Source organism: Rhopalosiphum maidis, chromosome 2, assembly GCF_003676215.2.
Source record: "Rhopalosiphum maidis isolate BTI-1 chromosome 2, ASM367621v3, whole genome shotgun sequence".
NCBI lineage: Eukaryota > Metazoa > Arthropoda > Insecta > Hemiptera > Aphididae > Rhopalosiphum > Rhopalosiphum maidis.
Genome location: NC_040878.1, coordinates 35,745,898 through 35,772,083, shown reverse-complemented (window position 1 = coordinate 35,772,083; position 26,186 = coordinate 35,745,898). Strand labels below are relative to the sequence as shown.

Genomic DNA, 26,186 nt, shown 5'->3' with positions numbered 1-26,186 from the left:
ATGGATCGACAAAACTTGTTAACATCCCCATTGCGTTTCCGAAAAGGTATATGGCGGCAGAACGCTGCAGTCCAACCCCTCTGCCACGCGATATAGACTTCCTATGTAGGTATACGTGCGGTACACGCTATGGTGGTACCGGTCGACCCTGAGTAGTATATAAAACAACAGCGGAAGACGGGTAGAGAATTATTAATTTGAGTATCGTGAGTTGTCAGCAACCGTAAAAAATATTACGCTCTTTTGAAATTACCGTAGTCACGTATAGACACATACACACAAACACACACACACACACACACGTGCGTGTGCGTAGGTACACTCCCTCTCGGGGATTATTGGAATCTAAACACGTCATCATGGTATAAAGCCGGTAGGCATTACCTCTATAAACAATAAATCAAATCTTAAAGATAACAATATTTTATTACACACAATACACATAATACATATTATTAATAAAGGTATACGTATCATAAGACGCAAAAAATAAAAAGACTGTCAGTATACATCCGCCATGTGGATATATAACGATCATTAGCTGATCGAGTCACAACGGTGAATGGATTCATGAAGCTTAGATACTTGGTAACGTTGTAGTCATAGAATCGGCATATTTTTTTTTAAGCATGTGTCTCTCCGAAGCTTAGGTTTCATCAGCTATTTGAAAGCTTGTATACCAGTGATCGCTCTGCCTAATACCAAACCATGGACGTCGTAGGTGCCTTCGTAGGTGTTTACGGTTTCCAAATTTATGAGATGTCTGATCACGTGGTACTCGTCGCTAATGCCGTTTCCTCCGAGCGTGTCTCTTGCCCATCTCGCTATGTCCAATGCTTTACCGGTTGAATTTCTCTTTATCAACGATATCATTTCCGGTGTGACTAAGCCTTGTTCCTTTAATCTGCCAACTTGCAAACACGCCAACAGACCGATAGATATCTCGGTGACCATGTCGGCGTATTTCTTTTGGATCAGTTGCGTGGCGGCCAAAGGTTTTCCGAATTGTTTGCGATCCAGACAGTACGATCGAGAAACAGACAAGCACGCTTCAGCCGCCCCAAAAGCGCCCCACGCGATTCCGTAACGGGCGTGGTTCAAACAGCCAAAAGGACCTGAAAAAAATAACGGCGATAAATAATGACGATTATTGCGATAATTTGAGGTTCTACCTCAGTGTAGTAGCCTCTAGTAATTATATCTAATTGTAAAATATATTTACAAACGTACAATGAAACTTTCAAACAACAAAGTCGAATAAGCAACAAAAAAAAAAAAAAAAAAAAACGTAATATGAAGGAATTCGTTAAAGAGAATTACATTTTATTTAAAAATGAAGGTCATAGTTCTCAAAAATATTTCGTTGGACAGAAAATTTCGTAAAATGAAAGTTTCGCTGTATTATATATTTCTAAACTAGAATTAAATAAATAAATAAATAAATAGATTTTTTCAACAAAAGAACACTATTTATGCCTGTTATGCGATGTATAGCTACTATGCCTATGGAGTATTATAATATGTTTATAGTATATAAGTACAGCCGAAAATTCTTACCTCCCATACCCGAGACGCCGGGCAAAAGGCTGTCCTCAGGCACTACACAATTGTCCATGTACACAGACCCAGTGCTGGACGCCCTCAGTGACATTTTTCCGGGTATGACAGCGGTCGATAGACCCGCTGTACCTCTTTCCACTATGAACCCTCGGACGCGGCCATCGTCACACCTAGCCCACACTACGAAAATGTCGGCTACCGGTGCATTGGTTATCCACATCTTAGATCCGTTTAAGACGTACGACTTTGTGTCCGAATCGTATCTTGCCTTGCTCTCCATCGTCCCAATGTCGCTGCCGGCATTTGGTTCAGTTAGGCAAAAACTACCTACCAGGTCAGCAGAGGCAAGCCGTGGCAGGTATCGTTCACGCTGCTCTTCGGTTCCATACGCGTTGATGGCATGCATGACGAGCGACGACTGAACGCTCAAAGCGGATCTAAAACCAAATTTACCACCAACACCCGTCAATGACCATGGTCGGGTGAGGTGGTTCTGATATCTAATAATTTGTTAGAGAGAGGTGCCCACTTTGAGAGGAAATCAAGTGGTTGTAACACGTTAAAAATTAACCACAACAAAAAAGAAAAATTCCATTTCTTTCGAATCTCAACCAATATTTCACTATAAATTTAAATTATTGAAAAAAAAAAACAGTGAAATTTATACAAATTTCGCATAACCCCTATGGTCCTGATAGTTTTATTATTTTATTTTCCACCATAATATTGCTCAGCAGGTTCTATTACTATCGTTTTTAACGAGAAATACATTTTAAAGTTTATAAAAGTTTGATTGATATCAAATATGAAAATTAATTTAAAAACTGTATAATATATCAATTTTTTCTTTGCAAATTACTTCACGGGCACCCCTCTCCCTATTAACATTAAATGAATACTGTCCAACCTATATGCACTGTCGACTCTTTCCACTTCTCTAGCGATGAGACCGTATCCGACCTGTGACACTTTGGTACAACCGTAAGCTCCGATGGTACATCCCAACGCGCCCATTGAAGCCATGTCTTTAAGTATTTCTTTTTCGTACACGCCATCACGGTTCGATTTCAATATTCTAGGCATGAGTTCTTTCTGACAGAAGTCCCTGAACGAAGTCTTCAACTGTCGTTCTTCGTCCGTTAAATTGTGATCGAGATTTAGTGCATCTTCCCAGTCAAAACTCGGCACACTTGATGCGTAACGTACACAACGACGTCGCAAATAATGTCTCAAGATTGTCGACATTGAGTTCTGAAAAAAAATGCAAACATAATTTATAATAATATTTTGTATTGAAATTCATCAATAAAAGTTCATCAACAATCAAATATACATATATAATTATAAACGTATCTAAAAAAATAAATCGTTTTCAATTAACAGAACAAAAATACAAGTCTTACAATAATATTATTTTTATTTTTTTGTTTTTACTGTTCATATTAAATTTGTCAATCTGAATACATTTTAGAGGAAAAAAATTAATCATTTTAATATTTTTTATTGATATAAAAAAACTGACCGTGACAGGAGCGTAAACTAGGGCAGCCAAAACCACTGGCATATGATGAGCAACAATGACAACAATAGAGAACTAAAAACCATGTTGAATAATAAACCATTTCATGTTTTATAATAATGTTATTTTACTAGCCAAGTTCTCTGACTTCGGGATATTATATCATTTAAATTCGCCATACGAAGTATATATATATTTAAATTAAGACAAAAAAATAAAATTGTTATCAGAAATCATAAAAAAATTAATACGTAAATACATAAATATAGCATGACCCTCGATTGCTTATTATTTTAAATTTTACAAAACGTATAGGTACTCGCATAGGGATTGAAAACATAGTATGAAACATATGGTTGTCTCCATAGACGTGTAATAAAAGGTTGAGATTATTAGGCCTATTAGGGTTTAAATATACCCAGTTATTCGTTCTGGAGATGCGTATACCAAGTTTGAAGAGGTATAGGCTTACACACCATCAAGGAAAAATATATTAAATAGATTGATGGTCAAGTTAACTTTTTTATATTTAGATATAATTTAATACTGAAGAATGCTATAACTTTTATACTTGATACGAATATGATTACAATTTACAATATGATAATAACCTCGTTTGGAGTCTTGACTCAACCAAATAAAAAATAATAATTTTGTATGTATTGTCAAAACCGACGGTGCAAAGCAGAAATGAAAACGTCAAAAACAGTGTCTATTTGCCAACATCGTTTTACATATTTAAAATATGTGTCTTGAACACGCAAAAAATCAGCCTGCACGAGTTGTTTTTTTCCTACCGATTTGTTTGTGTACAGTTGACAGACAATTGTTAACGCTTTTAATGATTTTTATCGTAGTTAAAACACTTCATCGATTAATAAATATCTGCAAATACACTCGAAAAGTCGAAATAATAGTATCTATCACCTGTTCAGATAAATCAACTATTATCGTCGAACAATGAGTTAATGCTGAAAACAATTATGTATCTATATAAACTATAATAAACAATATAAAAATATACTTGAGAATATATAAATTATAATAAATGCATGTATATAATATACGTATAACAAATATTTTTATTAAAGGGGAGGTAACTTTTGTTTAAATACAAGTTTTAAACATAAGCCATTTACACTATGTCCTAACATCAATATATAACAGTAGATAAATATATTCCATTTTAGGTATTGAATAGAGGAATGTAATAAATAATAATGCAAAATATTAAGTATATAAGTATAAAACCGCACGCAATAATGTCGTTCAAATATTTTAAACACGCAAAAAACGTATAATTATTTGAGTTAATATGTTATATACAAATAATAGTACACATAAACGTTCTGAGACATCATCATCATTATAGTTTATTATACACGATGTAGGCATGTATTATGTTTAACACATGATTTATTGAAATTATTTATACTAATGTATGCAAATTAATACCGATTAAAAATAGATACAAATGTGATACATAATATATTGGTTCATTTTTGTATTTAAAACGACCATCATATTATAAATTATAACACATTAATACAACATTGAATATAATACAAACTAAAATTAAGAACTACTCTGCTGACTAGGTTTGTAAGTAGATAATATTATTGCGATAAGTGATAACATTATTAGTTTATTATCTAACATATTATATTATGTAGGTTTTACCTTGTTTAGTCTAATCTATAAATTATTGTCTTACGAATATAATAATAATGTAGTGACATTATTAAAGAAGCTTCGACAACTGATCATACCTATTTAAATCCGTTATACTTATATTTCTCAATTTTTGTAAATAAATAATTTTATAAACACATTTAATTTGATTTATTTAAACATTGTTGTTGAAATGTTTAATCTACAAATAGTAATATAATGTTTACGCAGTAATCAGACGTTTTTAATCATACAAATATAATAGTAGTTTATTGATACGAATAAGAATAAGTAATGTACCTTAACGTTGTAAGACTTATAAGTACCTAAGTTTATACCTATGTTTATATTGTTACGTATTTATGTTCAGTATTCACTCATCACTCATGTAAATCATCATTTTTTTTTTACATAATATCGGTTTACTGACACTCGTATTCGTAATATGACGTACTTTCGAAAATCGTTCAGATATTTATATCATAAAAGCATCACTTTTCAGCAAGATTTACTTAGAGAATTTGTAACTTGTAAAAATTAATTTTACCTGTATCGTAACGGAGAACCGGAAAAATGATGTAGGTGGTTAATCAATATTATGATAAGACGGAAAATGTTCACAGTACCTAAAGTCACTAGTCAGTGGATGATGATAGACATTTGACAAACGAGAAAAAAAAGTACGACAAAACTACGACGATAACATATGCTATCAAACGGGAAAATTAGTAACTGATATCCGTTATCAGTCTTCGTGAACGAACGTTGCGCAACTGGTAGGTAGGTGAGTAGTCAGTTTGGTCGGTGGGTCGGGCACAGCTTAGCCAACGTACCGGGCAAAACGCGGTATTTGAAGTAATAATAGTAATAATAATAAAAAGTATAGACTAAACTCGCGTAATTCTCAGTTCTCAGTCAACCATAGGTGTAAATTTGCCTTGTTAGAAGGGGGGCTACAATTACAAACATAGAACAGGCACGCGAAGTGCTTCGCCCCCGCACCCCCTAGCTATTTATAAATTTTACAATTTTATTGTAACATTTATTGTATAAAATGTATATAAAAACTTCAAAATTATTTATTTAACGGCGTATAATACATAACTTGTTATCGTTGTCGTTATAAAATATTAACGTATAGTTCAATTATTTTAATTTTATTACAAAATTACAATACAAAATTCATACATAAAGCTTAAATGTTCACATAACACATAACTATCGGCTATCGGATAGTGGATACTCTGATTAGGAATTATGTTTTACATTTTATGATTTTTTCTAATAAATAAATAAAATTTCTTGAAAAACTTTAAAAAATTTAGGAGGGCTAAGCCCCCCTAAGTCCGCTCAGTTTACGCCTATGCAGTCAACAAAACGACTAAGTGTAGCGTTGTAAACTCACTATATATATTTTTCAACTTTTGAACGCTACGCATTCATGATAAGAAAAATAACTGAAAATATTTTAAATTATATATAATTTTAACTACAATACGTCTGAAGAATTGTTTTGAAAAAATGCATTATTTTTAGTTGACGTGCAGTAAAAGTTTATTTTTAATTTAATTTTGAACCATTAAAATATTGGTACAGCGTAGTAATATGTTTTTAGTTCCCTCGTGACAGATATAGTGTATTATTACATAGTGTAGGTAATAGTTATTTATATACGTATAATATATTAAAATGTATAGTTGAACTTATTTTGCAAGTGGTGCTTAATTTCTATTCTTGTTTCTCATTCGAGGAACAGCTTATAAATACAAAGACAAGAGGCTAAAGTTTCACTGATGCGTGTATAAATAGTATCAATTGTATGGCTAAAATTTAAATGATTTGAGAGAGAATAAAAATTATAAATTAAAAAAAAAAAAAGTGACTTGATTATACATTATACTATATTATTATTATGATATTATATTTATTATTTTATGTTTAAACTACATTTTTTTTAACTTTAAAGAACATTGACAACGGTTGTATTTATAACATCAACGTCTTTGGCCCGAAATGATATTATGTGTGCAGTTACAATCTATAACCCGTATATTAAGTATGTAGATCGTTTAATAGATTCTGAGAACGATGCAGATAATCACTATACTCCACAGTCCGCAGTCGTAATACAATACCAGTAGCCAATGTTCAAGTATTAGATATGTAAAAACATTTTGCATTGTACTCCAGCCAACACGTTTTTAGCACGTGAAAAAAGTTCAAAGATGATTGTGTTACCTCTGGCGTCTGACCTCTGTTGGACATTGATTATCGGATTGTAGCTTTTGTTTTTCCACCCTCTAGTTTTCGATCAATTGCCCAGACATCAACGACGAAGCTATTATTTGGTATTATGCATAATAAAATAATATTATATGAGCTTCGTCGCTGCGATAATAAACGTTTTTTAATGAGTTTTGAGTAAACTGTGTTTAGAGTGAGTCAAAATATGTGTGAGGATTCGTAAAAACACTAAAAACACATAATACCTATTGGAATATTTTAAAAATTATAACATCTATGAAGTTTTTCTTATTTTTATATGAGCGACAAGTTTATTTTTTATTTTTCTTGAATTAAAAATATAATTATTATAATGCGCGTAGACATTAAAACCATTTATTATTAAAATTAAAATAATACAATTATTATTATTGACATTTTAGTATTTTTTTTTTCACATTAATTACTTGGAGTACGCGGAATAAGACGGCCCAAAAACGAACTGTCTTGTTTAAATTATGAATTTAACAATTTAATTAAATTGTATTTAAAATTAATTAAGAAAAGAAAATGTTATATTTTTAATTATTTTGTAAAAATCTAATTAACGAACATTTTATCCAATTAATGTATTAAATATATATATTTTTAAATACTACATATTTAATTTTGAAAGGTAAAAGTACGTGTATTAACCATTAGATTAACGAACGATAAATTTTAAATTTTATTATTAGTAAACGTATATTGTGTATTTATATACATCAATTCGATCAATAAACTATTAATTAATTTTATACTTTGTAGAAAATTATACAGGTAAAATTAAAATTAAATAATATTACTATCTAAGTACTTATATTAAGCCAAATGCATTTTATATTATATTTTGAAGGTGTACTTGGTCCTACTAAAAACTGAAATACTATAATCCTTCCAATCTGTAAGTCCCCGTAATATTACAATTCGCAGCGGCAACTAACCACCCAAAACCATTGATCTCTAACCACTAATTTGTATGGATTTATGGAACCCTTACAACGTTTAAATAAATTGATATTGGTCAAGAGACCTAATAAATAAATAAAACTTACTCAAAATTATTAAATCACAAAATGTGTTGAGTTTTGAAATTTAATGAAGTGTCGTTGGACATTCTCTTCTATAAACTTAATAAAAATGTTACTTATTTGTAAACAGATTGTAATTATTTTGTTTTATAAATAGTCAAAGAATTCATGAAATCTATTTCCACGATAGTGTCATAGTGTACCTATGTATAAGTAGTACCAACATTATATTTATTAATATTATAACGCCTATCTGATTCTGTACTCCATACATAAAATATAATTACAATTTATTTGAAAGTTTTTGGTAAAGTCTTTGACGGCAAAGGCTACCCCTAACTTTTGATTTGAATATTTCAATTAGCCCAGAGTATTAGTATGATATTGATTAGCATTTGAAATGTGATAAAGATACCATATAAAGTAAACAAATGCAATATATTTGCAAATTGTAAGAACAAAGGAATTTTATTAAACTATTTAATACCTTTAGTATATTCACAATATTATGTGACCTGATATTGCTGTTAAATTTGTATTTTACGTACACGTTTAATGTTTAAATAGTTTAATATGGTACGAATATATGCTGTTAATGACACCAAATCACAAGCTGCAGGCTGCGTGTATGTATACATCATTTAAATTTTCAATAGCCACAACACTATCAAAAAGTTTTATTTTTTTCATTTTGTCACAATGTATACATATTATTGTTATTCCTCAGAAGTCTTTTGATATCATATTTTTTTTGCTCGTTTTCCCCATTTCAAATGCACGCACGTTGTTTGGTCGTGTGTACTTACCCTCCGGCGACCATCGCGTACCCACGCTTGCTGTTTGAGTCAGATATTATTTGTTCTTTTTCTCTGTATAATATCTCTAACGGCGCTTTCATTTTCAAGATATTTCAGCGACATAACCTCACGTTAGACATTTGTTTTTTTTATATATAGCTATAGTAAGTACCTATAATAAAATAATATTACTAATTTATTAAAAAATAATAATAATACTATTTAGTGAAAAATACTACAGTTTTTAATATTTTACGGTAGATAATATTAATAGGTAGCTTATAAAATATAAATGATAAAACTTCAGTAATTAAATACAATAAACAATGCGCGTATATACTATAATATGTATAATTGAAAAAATTAAAAACTAATAATTTTAATTTTATTCTAAAATGTTTTAAATTGTAATACATCAATTATAGTTACATTGCAGTATTAAATTATATGACCTTATATCATATCATATCATATCATGTTGTATCTTAATTTTTAAAATAAAATTAGTTTCAAATAAATGTATATATATTCATTATATGTGAATGATTTATGTGCCTAATGTCTTACAAAAAAACACATATTTGTATACTCAAATCTCAAATTACCACACAATGCATAAGGTAATCATAACAAAGTATATTTATATTTTAATATTAAACGAACAATTTTACCGGCCGATACCTATATGCTGAGTGACCTGTCAAACACTCAAATCAAATAGGTCTGAAAATGAAAGAAACTTGTGATAAAAAAAAAAATAATAACATAGCAAAAAAATATATATGATATTATATACAATATACAATATACGTAATTTAAAAATAGTACAAAAAACATCATCGTATAAGCGTTAGACTCTAACGAATACGTAAAAGCGAGAACGAGTAAGTGACTATGGTCGAGACAGTGATAAGACGGTACTACAATAGCGTGTCTACAAAAAAAGATTTATGTAGTAATTTATATAGGAAAACTATTTTATACTAAATTAATAATAATCGATGCGACGAGTAGACTAATCACCTAACGAACGTTGTAACATTAAAAAATATATTTGTTAAAAGTATAAAAAAAATTAAATAAACACAAAAATATGAATATTGATAAATATTGGTCATATTATCTTTAGTAATGGTGTCGTAAGAGATCTACCATCATTTTTGTGATCTACCTATAAAGCACGTTGATGATGTAAACAATGTAAACGATTTACCATTTTTTTGTGATTTATCTAATGTAAACCCATGAGTCGATAAATATGATTATATATTAAATAAGATAAATATGAATAATAATATCCTATAAGCGTATAGCACAAAATAAACTATAATTTTACTAGTAACTAGTTATACGATGACTAATTATGAGACATGGGACGTTACTACGTTAGTATAATATACCTAGGAAATGTTTATGGCGTAATACAAAACAAAACTATTCAATTCAAGTCAATGGCGCTTCCCTTTGCTTAAAAGGAGATTGCAAGAGACATGGTGGTTATCTATACATTTATTAACGGATTTAATGCTAAATTAATAACCAATAGTTTAGTTTAAAACTTCGAATAAAATATTTGTGTGTAGCTTTTGCCCGATTTTTGGTAGATCACTTATGACTCCAGGGTGATATACACAATATGTAGATCGCGAAAAATTATAGTAGATCGCTTATTATACTGTTACCATATATTTTAACACAATTTATAGATTGTTTTAATTTTCGAAAAATGTAAATATTTTTTTTACATATTTCAAATCAGCATTATAAAAAATTTGAATGGAATATAACTGCAGTTCAATGACTTCTCAAAGTTAGTACTATAGTAGTAAGTCTGAATGAGATGTAACTGTGGGTTAGAGTGACAGTGTGTAGACATGCCTACTAAGGACGCTCGCGACTTTCGATTGAAAAGTTTCATTTCGTATGATTTGTCGTTACAAATATCTACGAATATCATATTTTTATTCAAGTGCGTTTCATTGAATTTTGTCTAGCACTTTTTTTAAACATTTTTGTTAATTCGTAGAACTTTACGATGTCTGAAAAAAAGTACGTGCGCTTAGAAAAAGTATCTCATAATACCTGCATTATATTTGTAACTGCTTAATGAACACTGCAGATATGTAATTATTATCTGAAAATATTTAATTAAGAAATACACACTAAATTGAATCATGTTGATCGTATTTTAGGTCAAAATAACTTATAAGCGGTATTTTTCTCTGAACAAACGATACGTTTCTACGAAACATCACGGTGCGATGCAAAACAACTATTCCGAATCGAAACATTCGAAACCATCTCTCTTCCCAGGATCCTTTTCTTGAACAGTTATAATAGTATATTATTAATATTATTATTATCATTATTGTTTTAAAGTGTACGCATAGTTTCCCTTTGAAAGACACGCGCGAGCATATCGCCGGCAGGTAAACAATGCTGGTAAATATTAATATAACAACTATTGCTCACGGTATTTATATAAAATGTTATAATAATATTAAAACCATTTAATACCATACTATATATATATACGGTCGGTAATCGACTGAAAGGTTTACTACGATTCCACCGTTATGCGAAGTGGAGAAGGTTGAATGGTAATAGCGGTGTAGAAGACGGGTGCACCTACAGCCTCCGACCATCACCACCTGTGCTTAATTAACGTTATATCGTTATTATTATTATTATTATTATTATTATTATTATCATCATCGTCGTTGTCGTCGTCGTAGTTGTTACAGTACGTTTTGTTCGTGTTTCAGGTATATCGATGCACAAAGGATTTGCTTTCGTTCAGTTCACTAATCCCTTTGACGCTCGCAGCGCCTGTGTTGGAGAAGATGCCCGGACAGTTTTGGGGCAAACATTGGGTAATTATTACGATATACCTATTATGATATCACCTAAACGTGTTGTTCGAGTAGCATGTCATCGCCAATATTTTGATTTACTGTATTTATTATTATTTCTGTTACAATTTTTTTCGTCTATTAATATTTTGTTATGTATCTATTTGCATCTATAATATTAGATAAAATAAAAATAAGTACAATATTCTACAATCTCTGGGCTTAGTGGACATTTGGGTTTCGATATAAACAATTTATGTTTATTGTTTTAATGTACTTTAGTAAGCTATACAAGAATGAATAGAATACTTCAAATTCTTTATAATATAATAATTGTTGACGCCTTCACGAATAATATTTTTTCTATTAACAAACTTTTCTCAGAGGTGTAATAAATTATGCGTACTTATACTGACGGAAATAGTTACAAGTGCTGTTTTAAAAGTAAAATCTTGAAACAAACAATTGATATTACAATAGCTAAGCCAAATAAATAATATACGTTGTGATTGATATTATACACAAAAAAAGTAATAACATATTATATACATTACACAATGACGAAAAATATCCTAGTTAGGAATCTATAGTTGTTATTTTTAAAGCCAAAAAATGTTTAAACACTCGATCATATATGAATATATGATATATGACATATCATGTTATTATCTTTATTTGAAGTCTAAAATATCATTAGACAACATATTATAGGTGATGTGTATAAAACGTCCAGATATAAAATGACATGCCTGTATTTCACTCATGTATACTCAATATGAGAATATTTTATTTTATGTAATGTAATGTATATATTATGTAGGTAAATACAAATAATAATTCCTTAAGACCAATTTAAGAATAAATTATTAACTACAAAAATGTTTACACTTATCTATATTGTATAACAATACAGCCGTGTACAAAAAGTTCCGAACAATGCATATTCATATTATTTACTTGATGATATATAATAATAATATATACTTTATAGGGATTCATACCAATATATATATATATACATTATACATATATATAAAAAAAATGATGCTTGGCAAATAATTTTAAGTACCATCGTATATTATATGAAGGGCTTCTTCTTCAAAGAAACCTTAGCGAGAACATTATTATACATTTATGTATAATAATATATACGTGATATATTATTATGAATATAATAACAGTATGTAAAATGTAACTAATAACTGTAGTCTCTTATAATAGTAATAACTAAGTATATTAATTTTAATTTTTTTTTTTTTGTAAATAAATACGTAGCAAAATTGTTTTTATACTAGAAATCTTTGGGTAAGATGAAAAATATCGTACAATACCCTATCTTTTAATCAAGAATTTGTATTTATTATACAAATTTATTGAATTTGATGATTTCCGAGAATTTCACTCTATCCAATTGTCGAGAAAGTATTTTTTTTTTTGGTTGGAACTTGATTTAAACTCGAATATAGATACTAAATATTGATGATAAAATTATAATAACATTATTAATGCATTAGCAAACCAAAAATATAAATAAATGATAGTAAGTTTATGTAAATAACATCATTATGAGAATATAAATATTAAATACGTTTGGTTTAATTGGAATATCTTAACTTTTGATTCTGAACAAGGAATGTATTGATTTTATAATAATGTGTTCTTTTTGTGCCGTGTTTAATACCATGTTATAGAGCAATTACTTATTTAAAAATTAAAAATAACTATGAAAAAATCTACGAGAAAATGGGAATATTTTGCAATATTATTTTTTTATATAAATGATTTGTTATAATTTAGATATGAAAATCGTAGTGAATTGAATTTTCACAAAAAAAAAATTGAATTTTCAAGAAATAATTTGAAAATAATTTTAACTTGTTTTTTACCTAGAAAAAAATATTTACATCAAGTTAATTGTATATTTTTTTTAACAAAAATTAAAATTTCAAAAATAGAGTTTATTTTATAAAGGTTTGAAGCTTAAATTTAAGTAATATTTGTAAATTATTTTTTAGTTATAGAAATTTCTAATATTTTAAATTTTTTAATTTAAATTAAGAAAATATTTTTACAACTTACGAAAAATAAAATATTGAAATTTATAAATGAAAAAATTAGTAAATTAATATAGTACTAAGTAAGTGGATCATCTATATTCTACATCTATTCGCCTTTTCGCTCACAAGTCACAACCGTTTTTCGTATATTTTTCATATTAGTTTGACTTTAAATTTAAAACAATATCTATCACAGTGACCTACGTCAAGGACTAAAACTCTAAGCACATAATAGTTAGCAGAAGTAAGTTATACGGTTTTAATTTTAATTTTTTTTTTTTTTTTGGTATTATTAAAAGGTATGTTTTTAAAAGATCGAAAACAGAATAAAAGTACATAATTTAAACAAACACTTTCCTATTAGCATAGTTCATAATAAACGCATAAGTTTATTACATTGTGTATATGTATATTATATATTATTTATCTACAGAAAAGGACCAAAAAACAAAACCATATACCTTAATATGAGACAGCACATAACAATGATGTGTATGGACTGTGAAGTTCTTTAAAATAATAAACATTCAAGTTTTCTCCCCGAGATTATTAATAAGTAATAGTTCAAAACGATTTATTACTCATTACAACATTGTACCAATTAAACGCGATCATATTATTATCCCATGCCTTATAATCGGCCGATCCCAGTGCAGTTCTGTGAAAGACAAAGTATCGGTTATTTGACCAGTGCTGTGTTCTGTCCCATACTAATTTGTTTTGTGAAAACCCGTGTGCTGCAGGAAACATCTGACTATAAATAGACAATATTCCATAAAATATCACAACTATTGATATTTTGTGAAACGTCACTCGTGGTCGTTATTAGTGACGTATATATACTATCATTATAATATTAAGAAGGGCACACTTTCATAAACGCGTCGCTGTCACCCTAACTCCTGACATAAGGATCGATAACTTATTTTTGGTCGGAAACCATCTTGGTTCCGAGCTCCACGACCGACTTTCATTTTTTTTTCGAATTAAATGTTATAGGTAGAATTTAAAACCATTATGATACCGAAACATATCCCGAAAGCCCGCCGAGGTGCCTGCGCCCGTTACGGTATGCGCGCGCACAAGAGATATATCGGTACATTATTCAAGCCACCTTTCAAACGCGCGACTCCGTCGTTTTATTATTCATTTGTTTGCACCTTTTTCACACCCCGTCGCCATCACCCCCCCCCCCCTTGACGCCCAAAAATAAAATCCCTCTCCGCACGTCTTATTCTTTACTATTAGTGGCCGACGAGAACGTTCCGGTAAACCCACAATTTCATGCATATTTCAGCGTATACACTATATATACACTCTATATATCTATACATATAATATACGTGCGCGTGTGAGGCGGTATAATAAAATCGTAATTCTTATTTTACTGCGCCCTCCACCGTTCGATCCGGTCCCTGTTTAGGACAACGATTGTTCAGCCACGACTGGTGCAATATAATCCTGCTAGTTCCTCGTCATTCTCCTATATCTGGTAGGGGTGGGATATTATGTATATTAATATATGCATACATTTCGCGGCCGCGAAGCCGTTTTCTGGATGAAATGGATGGGATTAAATTTTGTGTTGTACGTATACGCTGAAAGACGGTCGAACAGTATACAGTGTATACTGCACGCAATATCATATCTTTTTTTGAGGGAGGGGGTTAGGGTGTAGGAAAACGTTAAAAAGAAAGAAAAACGATTTAATTTTTTTCTCTCTGCGTCTCGGTACCAAACCTACATATATAAATATCAACGCGTATGTGAATGGCGCACGAGAGAACACCAGGCACGGGCCGTGCGGTGCCCGTGAGAATTTAACAGTTTGGCGTTGTGCATGACAGAAACGATTCAAAGTTTCAAAAGTCGTTACGACTCGCCCGCCCACGCCTCTCCACGACCTTTGCATAAATATATATATAGGAACGCGCGTATTATAATATTCTACGGAGTAGTTGGATAGTGTGTGTGAGAGAGTCGGCGAATAGATGGGTGGGTACGGCAACAAAGTGCCTAGAAAGTATCCGAAGATAATTTTGTTCGTTTTGACATTGCAGCAAATTATATTGCGCTTTTTTTTCCCCCTCCAACTACCTTACAGCGTACATGTCTTGCCCCGTCTTGCTGATGCAACACACGAATGGAGCGTTTTTCAATTGCTCTCACGGGATCGCATGTGTATGACACTAAATAACAAAAAAATAAATAAAAACCAAACAAACGTGTATTTTATATAGATTGACTTGCGGTTTTTTGAGAAAACTTTTGAACTCCCACATACGTGTATTTAAGAAGCGGGTAGTCGAGTTTCAAAAATATGATGCATAGTATATTTATAGTTAATACCATACGATATTTATGTAATAATAATAAGTCTATTATTGTGTTTATATGTTTATACAGTTTATAGTATAATTTACATAATAATAATAATAATATATTTAATAGTTAAAGATGTGTGCTATATAAATAATATTGTATCACATATTAAAAAAAAAATAAAACATCTTAACATTTATTTAACAATATTATTATATAATACTGTACACACACATTAACTCATTATAGCTAATTATTAATATTATTTATAACCCGAATATAGACCTAGACTAGTAACTTTATAAGTAAACTAATACTGTAACATATTTCGTTTGACATAATATCAACAATCAATCGATTGCCTTATAATCGGCTTTATCAGTTAAGTAGCAATACTACAATAGGAATCATTATCGTCGGACATTGTACGATTCTATATAATATCTGTTATTGTATGTGGTAATTTTTTTATTGAAATTAAAATTTCTAAACGAATAAAACTATATAATAGTCCTATGGTTGTGTTTATTTAGATATTTCTGAAATATCAAATTATTATAATTTAGGTAACCACATCAAATTAATATTATTTTGATATTCATTGTAGTATTGCAAATCTTATTATTAAGATAAATTATTAACAATTTACAAAGACTAAAATAGCGAATGTTATTGAATGAAATGAATACAATGATAATGTTTTACCAATATTCAATAAAAATATTACGCCACTATTTTGCGCCAAGGTTTGGTCACCCCAATTGTTTACCTTTTTTTTTTTTTGGCGCAATGTATAGGCAAAATAGGTACACCCCGGTCTCGAAGCACAATGTACTGTATCAGGAATAATAATATAATATAGACACAGGTTTTCATCACACTAATAGTAAACAATGGTTCATTAGGTCGCTGTCAACAATAATTGATCTGGCCAATGAAATAATTTTTTGAGGCAAGTTGACATTATGTAAATAATATTGCAAATGTATATTGGTATTATATTGATTTTATTTATAATAAAATCGTATATTATAAAAGTCGAAAAAAAAAGATAATTCTAAATACTTCATTAGATGAATATTCTGCTTTTGTGTATTACATTATTATTAAATAATAACAGTAAATGAATAGAACTAATGTAGGGTGTATTAAAGGTACTAATAATGTGTGCTGGTATAATTAAACCGTAGACATAGGTAATTGGATTTTCGCATAAAACATATTTTAATTAGTTAATTTAATTAAGTTATAATATTTTACGTCTAAACTATTCATTCATAAAATTTCTCTGATTTATTTATTTTTGTTTTTATTGGTTGAAAATATACTGCAAATTTAATGTACAACGATATGAAAAAAAACGGACTACCTATAACCACATTCAATAATTTCTAATTAAGAATTATCCAAGACCAATTAATGGAAGAAATTAAAGAGAGTGAGTGAGAGAGAGAGAGGAAGACAATTAGTAGTTTTTGGTTTTTTTTTTTACGAGATTGTCGTTTTATAGAAAAAAATGATTTGCGCGATAACGTTATTTCGTTTTAATGGTCATTCCATGTTTTTGCCAACTGCAGCCAAGCCCGAAGGTGAAATGTGCACTCAATCTTTTCCACGACTAGTCGATTTAGACATTTTTTTTCAAACAACAACATAATATATTACTCATATTATACAGTATGTATGTTTATGTACATTTCGAATATAATACAATAAAATCACTATTGTTACTATCGTAATCATCGCCATCGTAATTGTTTCACTTCAATTATATTCGCAGACCGTAAAATGGTAAAATGATTTTTAGTTATACTCTGAATTCAGCCAGGTGCGCTTGCGCAAATGGTATGTATTATTGCAGTCATTCCACATGTACGGACAATGTAATAAATAGCCAGCACAAGCCAACATTAAATTGAGGAGGATTTGTTTCCAGCGATAAGCACCACGTGTGTGTGTGTGAGTGTACGTGTGTATATTATGTGTGCATGGAAGTTTCTTATCTTGACTGAATATCTTGTTCACACACAGCCCCGTAAAAATCTATTTACACACGCGTCGTGCACAACGCGTTCAAAGTTTATAAATCGTTTACCGCACTATTTTTTTGTTTTTTTTTTTTTTTTTTTTTTTTTTTTTTTAGTGGTAAAAAGATTTATTATTATTATGTATAATCATGTGTATGTGTATGTGTGTTTTTCCATTTAAAATGTTTTACATAATATCGGTAAAGTTGTGTGTTGTGTGCTTTTTTCCGTATTACCTCAGGGATTTCACTATAGTAGTCGCTTAGTCTCTTAGTGACTTTTTGGGGAGGGGGATGAATAGTCGCTCTGTATTTTAAGCCTAAAATATTCTAGGAGACCTAACATTTTCAACGATTTTGTGGATATTTCCGTGATATTGAAATTGAGCAATATGTTTTTGGTCAAATTGTATCTAGACACACACAACATATTAAAAAATCATAACATGTAATTCAAAACTTTCAATGTCTTAAGAAACGTACAATATACTATAACGTATAAAAAAATGGAAAAATAAATTAAATATTTCGAAAAAAAAAGTAAGGTATTTTTATAATAATTAGTCAATTAATTAGTAATATTTTTTATAGAAATATTTTTTTTTCAAATATGTAATATTAAGAATCTTATACTAAGATAATAATAAGTAAATTTGGTTAACGGATATAAATTACAAACATTCGAGGTTTTGAAAAAGTACATTATATACTCGGAACTACATGTTATAGAATTTCCTAATTATCTCAATAGAATATATTGTTAATATATTTAGTTAATAATCGACAAACATGAATAAATATCACCAAAATTACGCATTAAAAGTATAAATTATGAATTATTACCCTATATTATATAAATAATTATTTTAATTTGTAATTTTCTAAAAAAAAAAAAGTATTAATAATAAACCTGAACATTTTGTTAAAGATAATTTTAAATATTTTATACAGCAATTGTTGGATATAACTTGCAAAAATATTGCAAGAATGCTATCTTGTTTTTCTAACACTTATAATTAAAGTCTTACATTAATCGCAAAATTATAAAATAATATTATTAATTAAAACTATGTGTACGTGGAAATAATTTTCTTAAAAATATATATTTTTTTTTTAAAAAAGTTGAAAAATTGCTCTGCCGATTAGAAGGTTTTGATCGTACTTTTTCATTGAGTTTGTTACTGTAAAATACTTGCTGAATTTTAATTAAATTTAAATCATTGAATCAATGCATACAAATTTGTTTTTTTTTTGATTAGTGATGGGGCCTATTTCTATTTCTATGTATAGTGATAGTTTTTTAAAATTACTTTTAGCAAGACGAACTAACTTTGGCCAAAAATATCATAAATATTAATATATTGTACATTTATAATTATTGTTTCATATTAAAAATTGTTTCTAGCCGGCTATTCAAATATAATATCATAGAATTGTTTGAGTATAAAATATGTTTGTTGTATGGATACCATACAATCAGTCTGAATATTTTGAAATGATTATATAGAAAATATTAAATACCTATTTAATTGTAAAATAATTTAAGTTTCTACGATAAATTTATTTAGATACAATAAAATAACTAAACTATTTAAAAGTAAGATTATTTTCAAAGAATTTTGAAGTTAAAATGTCAATAAAATTACTATGAATTTTCGATATTTTTTTAATTCTGTAATATTAACTCATCGGGAACGTTTTATTTAATTGCATGTCATATGATTTGCAAACAATAATGATATCAATATAAATCGAAAACAACTAAGATAAATTGAATATTTTAAATATCTGTTATAGTTAATAAACATTATACTTGCTTTGTAAATTATGTCATGTCTATAATAATACAAATATTTGATAAAAATGTTGTCCTTGCAGTTATTTGTAATTGAATTACAAGAAATTAGAATTTGTATGATGTTTCCATTTTTGTATCCCCCATTTCCCAGCAATTGTTTTTAAAGCAATACATTCATCGCTTCACTCTAAGTCTTAAACAGCATGATACGAATACTTATTATTTTTTTCACCATAATATAAATTTAAAATATTACCCATTTTCTTTCATTAACTGATGCTGCTGTTTATTAAAATGATGTAAAAAAAAAATCGCTACATATTATATTGTATGCAACATATAATCGTGTGAAATGTACAGATGTCAGGTTTATTTGACTAATGAGCCGGGATACTTTTTGTTAATTACTTAACTTCGGACGAGAGGCTTTTCATTATACTAGAAAACAGGGGGCAGTTAATTAATTAAAGCACGCTTGTATACATTATAAATAATGCGTTTTATCAGCTACTCATTTGTGGTATGCGACGTAAAGAGCGGTGGGTGGAAAAAAAGGTTTCACATAGATTATTATTAGTACCTATATACAAATATATAAATATATTATATGTTTACAGGTACCTGCAGCAGTATAATATACAGAAATGAAACGAGATCATTTTTCATAAAATAATTTTGCTTTCGTTTTTCAGAGACTGCTTTCAAAAAACGTCAGTTCTTTTCTTGAATGTCTACGTTTTAGTGTTACACTGCTATCTTTTAAATATAACAGACATTATAAAAACAATAAATAGTTATTCGATGAACCCCCATAACAGTAATGCATTTCGCGATTCTTTCACCATTAAATACTATAAATTATTATGAAAAGAATTCCTTCCCAAGTATATAAGTACATGAGTTTTTGAATAACATAATATAATACATCGCAAATACGTGGTACCTTATATTGAATATAATTAAAAAACTCGTGTTTTTATATTATTGGCCATTTCCACACGACTCTGAATTAAATACGATCATTAATAATCTCTGCTATACTCTTATGATGATCATGTTATATTATATTATATTTTATTGGCCCTAATATTTTAAACTTATTTTACACACAGAACTTTTATCAGACGGAAGATGGACAATAAAAATCGAGTTTTTGGAGTAAGATCTCACACTCATAATTTCAATTAATGGGAGAAAGAGGTTCAATAATATTAAAATTGTGCATCAGTAATTATCTACGTTTTTGGATTAGATCCGATCGTATATCATCTATAGCGGTTACCAGTCACACATACGGATAACTCAGTACCATCGCCCACATGTGAAAAACATTTTCGGCCATTATATACTTAAAGCCAATATATACGTATCAATATAATAAAATATTATATATTTATTATTTTTCTATATATTAATACGCATGCACGTTTTTGTCTATACAATACGTACATAGTTTATTATTATTGACTTAAAAACTAAAATACGAAGTACCGATTATAATATTTCTTACATAAAACTTCATACGAATAAAAAGAAAATAAGCTCAAAGGTCAATATCGAACTGTATATACGATAAGAAATGCAATATTTTAGAGCGTACCTATTTATTTTACAATTAAAACGGTTTTTATGATCGAATTTCGGTCAATAAACGATTTTAGTATACATTAGTATATATTAATTAATATATTATACATATACTATTATTATGGCTCGCTGACTTCTCGACCGTGAGCTTACGAAACACCAGCGGACTTGGGTGGTCGGAAAATTTTGATCAATGAGGGTTAGTTTATTACTGCGATGGTATAACATGACGTGTATTAGAGTTTTTATGTTTAAAAGTTCAACTACTCCCGTGGTATGGAATGGGTCCGTTAACATGTGGTGGACAAATAGGTTTACATAACATAATTATATTATTTAGTATATGGTTTGGACTTGAGGCTCACAGAGCATATATTATATTATGCAGCAGCTGAAGAACACGTCAGTGCAGCACCGAACGCCATCATGTTTAACCGTATGGGCTGAGGTAAAGTAGGGAGGATCATACCACACTGAAAAAAAGTTTTGCTTCTTAATCTACAATATATAGAAGTTATAACTAAATAGCATTTTTATTTAAAACAAAATTAAATTGAAGTCTCCCTTTTAAAAAATCGCTAGTTTTAAATACAATGTATTATCCCTTGATTTGTGTTCGTTCTTGAGTCCAACGAAATCTAGCGAATTCATAGTGAACTCAACACTGCACGTGTCAATGTGTCATACACTAATATGATTATTGTAGTACTATAGCATTACGTACCGATGCCGATTCACACTCATTACATCACAATATATATATACATTATAATATTTAGGATTAAACCCACACACGCGGTGATATTATTATACACACTCTATAACAACATAATATACGTACATCGCGTATTGCTGTGGTATACTTCAACCGGCGACTAGGACGACTTGGCGCGCTATAGGCTGTTCGGGCCCGTCGCCGGCACAACCGCCGCAACGTACGCCTGCCCGCCAGCCAGACGACCGTGGTACAACAACTCTACATTAATTACCGGTGTGTAACTGACAACCGCTCGTAGTTATTAATGGCGCACTACTCGGGGGTGCTGTAACTACCGCGAGTTCGTCTCCCGTGTGTTTATAATATTTATATTATGTTTAATGTGTATGTAGAACTTATTATGATAATTTCGTCATATAATAATATTATACACCACGACGGTGTGGTAAAGCGCGCGAAGCGTGAGTTCAAAAGGCATGAACAGGTTTTCCGAAGTTATATTATTTACACTTCTCTCCTCCTAAATTCACTACAGTAGTAGTAACAATGATTTTAATTTCGTTTTTTCTCAAACGCATATTTTCATTTTCAATTCACATCTCAGCAATTATACGTGAATGTGGACTACGAGTAGACATAATTTTTCGTCGAAAACCCACATAATCGATACAGGAAACTTACATATTATAAACCAATATAGTTATAGACAAACTTGTTAAACAGTAAATTAGAATAATATTAAATTCCGTTTCGTCTTCAAGATACCAATTTTTACAAAGTTTAAGGACAAATTAAAACGAGCAAGAGTTCTATCTTACTATTAATTAAAAGCTTCATCCCGTACAACTTAAAAACATAATTTATTTAAAATTATGTGTGTATAAAAAAAAATTGTAAATACATATATATAATATGGCTGGGACTACTGCAGAATAGAAAGTTTCTAATTAAAATAAAATAAAAAAACAAACAAAAAACGACTAAGAGGTTTTCTGCAATAAATCGCATACAAAATGTTATGCCAAAGTTTGGTCAGGACTTTCAGCACCACCCTTTATATTAAAATATAATACGATATATACCCATTAAAGGCAGATGGACAGAGTAGCGACATAATAATATGATTATATTAAATATATAACAACGTTTACATAACGTCACAGCGTCACTCATCTCGCGTGTTTTTGATCATTTATATATTACACGGAAAAACGGATACGTAATATTATAATTTGTATGCGAAAGCTGCGTTGGCGGAACGGTTCGAAACATTCCTCATCGGATATATTTCCTAAGATATTTCTTGGCAAATACCATAATAACTGTGTACGCCAATCGGTCACGACGAATTTACCTGTATACGTGTATTATATAATAATATTAGATACGAAAATATACTTAACGCGATAACTATATTGAATTGGGCGGTGTGACCGAAAATTGGTTGCGACACGGGGAGAGGGTAATGCTAAGAAAACGTGTGGTGTTAGTGGGAGGGCGAGGCGGATAAAAAGAATAAGAGAGAAAATGAAAAGACGACTTCTCACAACACGTAGATATATATATATATGTGTATACTACGGGGACGACGACGTTTATATCTGCCGGTGACAAGCAAAACGGTATTCAACCTCGCGACGACGACTTCGAAGAATATCGCTTCGGTCGGATGGTCGGTCTATTTATCACGGGCGGCGGGCCAAACTCGAGTTATGACACTTTATTCATTAATGGTTTCCGCGGCACCCGGCGGTTTACGACTTTGAATAATGTCGACTCGATGGCGGGGAATGGCGAGCGGGTGGGTGCGAATGTTTGGGGTGGACGAGCGTGGACCGCTGCAGTCGTCGTGGCAAATACGGTCCAAAAGCCTCCGCGAATCTTCGCCGCCGCCGTCGTTCGTTCGTTCCCTACGCCGCGGTCGCGCGCATGCCGGTCCGGTGGAAACTTTTGTAGTTGATCGACGTCTACCCGAAAACTTTTGAATCGAGTACTCTGCATACAATAATATATATATATATATGTATACGTTTTTCCTACTACTCATACTCGTCCGTACCGCCCTCGGCGCACAGTCCTCTCGTGCGTTCCGGCTCGCCATCCAAGTCGATGTCATCGTAACGATCACGAATATCATGCGTCTATAAATATGTTTTGTGAACCGCCGTCGCTTGCGATATTAATTTTACTTGTTTTTGATGGGTTAATTTATGCAAAATTGCAAATATCATAATAATATTATACTATTAAAATATATGCTAATTTTAATGTGCAGTGTGCAAGTGCATTTCCTTGTCTGGACAATGACATATTATGTGACGAGTATAATAATATACGCATTATCATGATATTATATTATATAAATTGATGACAATATGATACAAATGTTACCTAGCTTATAGCTATAGTATTAATCTACCGTTATTACCACTGATATATATAGTTAATATATTATATACAGTTAAATCTGTATATAACGGACAGTCACCAAATAATTGTCCGTTACAGGACATGTGTCCGCTGTAGAGAGGTTTCAGTGTTTTAAAGTAAAATTAATCTACAAACATATCATTTGTTTAATAAAAAATGAACATTTTGTACGTAATTATATTATTTATATTAATATTGTATCTAATATTATTATAATCTGCATCATTATTATTATATTATACAAATACATTATAAATTTAATTTTAATATTTCTTAAAAATGATAATAATTTATGTTAAATTGCATCTCAACTTCATAAATTTAACAGAACTCGTAATAATTAAGGTTATCGTATTCGACGATAATGTATAATTAGTCTTAATCTATGTAATCACGTGTATCTAGTATTGCGCTACGTATTGATGCTGTTTTGTAGTTTGTACATACATATGATATTACATTTGGATTTGAATTAGGATTTTTATCCGTTATGAAATGATTGAGGTAAAATATTAGTGTCCGTGTCCGTAATACAAAGAGTCCATTATAGATAGATTGAAGTACATTGGAATACATATCTTTTTGTAATTAGTAATTTTGTCCGTTAAGTCAATAAGTCAAGTTTCCTTGTATTTATATCGAATTAAACTGTTTGTCCGTATACACTGTTCGGTTTTTAAAATAAATAATTTCAGATGTTTTTTTAGTTAGGTGTAATGTAGTTTATAAAATTATAGTTATTTTGAATTTTATGACAATTCGGGATAAATAGATTTAACGGAAAAGCAGTATTAAGAAAAATCGAAAAAATAACATCATTCAAAACCAAAGCCAATATCCTGCCTCTTTCGAGTAAAACAAGCATTACGATAATCATTTAGGTGTACTCCGTGTCATGCGTTCGAAAAAAGCAATGAAATGTCGTACATTATATTTAACACTTCGAGCGTCGCGTGTTACGCATTAAAAATGAAAAATAAAGGTTTTTATTGCAACAAGCGGAAATGGGCGATAACAACGGTTTTACAATAATAATAATATTCTACGTTGGTATTATAATACGAATAAATATAAAGTCACGTCCAAAGAATAATATACATCATGGATTTGGAGAGCTACTCTCAGTATTTTTATGCAACACATTATATACATTAAACATAAACATATTAAATTATATACGAGCACACAGACGAATATGATACAGGTCAGCTTTTGCTCTTGCGAGTCAACGCGCCGACGACTGTTTGCGGGAAACTGGCAAGGAGTGCGGGACACCCCATTTATAACCGTCATCCTATTACCTCAACTGACCAGCAGGTTGAGAAAAAATGTACCACCCCAAACTGAAATTAATCCTTTAGCCGAATGACATTCCGAGTTTGGACTACCGGTAATATTGTCAATTATATGATTGCTCTTTTCATGTACACGTTAAATAAAAAATGGTCAATTTTATTTGCAGACAACGCTTAAGTAATCTTGAAATCTGTTTCTGTTTCCATAAATATTACGGAACTGTTTGATAATACCGGAAAAAACATTTCCTAAATATATTA

General features: G+C 30.0%; 2 protein-coding genes across 2 annotated transcripts in view; one reads left to right on the top strand and one right to left on the bottom strand.

Moving 5' to 3' along the window:
• LOC113553271 (heterogeneous nuclear ribonucleoprotein C-like 3) overlaps positions 1-26,186 on the top strand; it is a 119,717-nt gene that overhangs the window by 58,039 nt on the left and 35,492 nt on the right. The window contains exon 3 of the mRNA XM_026956511.1: positions 11,606-11,713. Coding sequence (XP_026812312.1) covers positions 11,606-11,713 — 108 coding nt within the window. The remainder of the gene's footprint in view (positions 1-11,605; positions 11,714-26,186) is intronic.
• LOC113553269 (glutaryl-CoA dehydrogenase, mitochondrial) lies at positions 408-5,500 on the bottom strand. Its single transcript, XM_026956509.1, has 4 exons — positions 5,298-5,500; positions 2,468-2,811; positions 1,558-1,997; positions 408-1,115 (listed from the first exon to the last, which is right to left on the bottom strand). The coding sequence occupies exons 2-4, from the start codon at positions 2,803-2,805 to the stop codon at positions 661-663; spliced, it is 1,233 nt and encodes a 410-aa protein (XP_026812310.1). The 5' UTR covers positions 2,806-2,811; positions 5,298-5,500; the 3' UTR covers positions 408-660.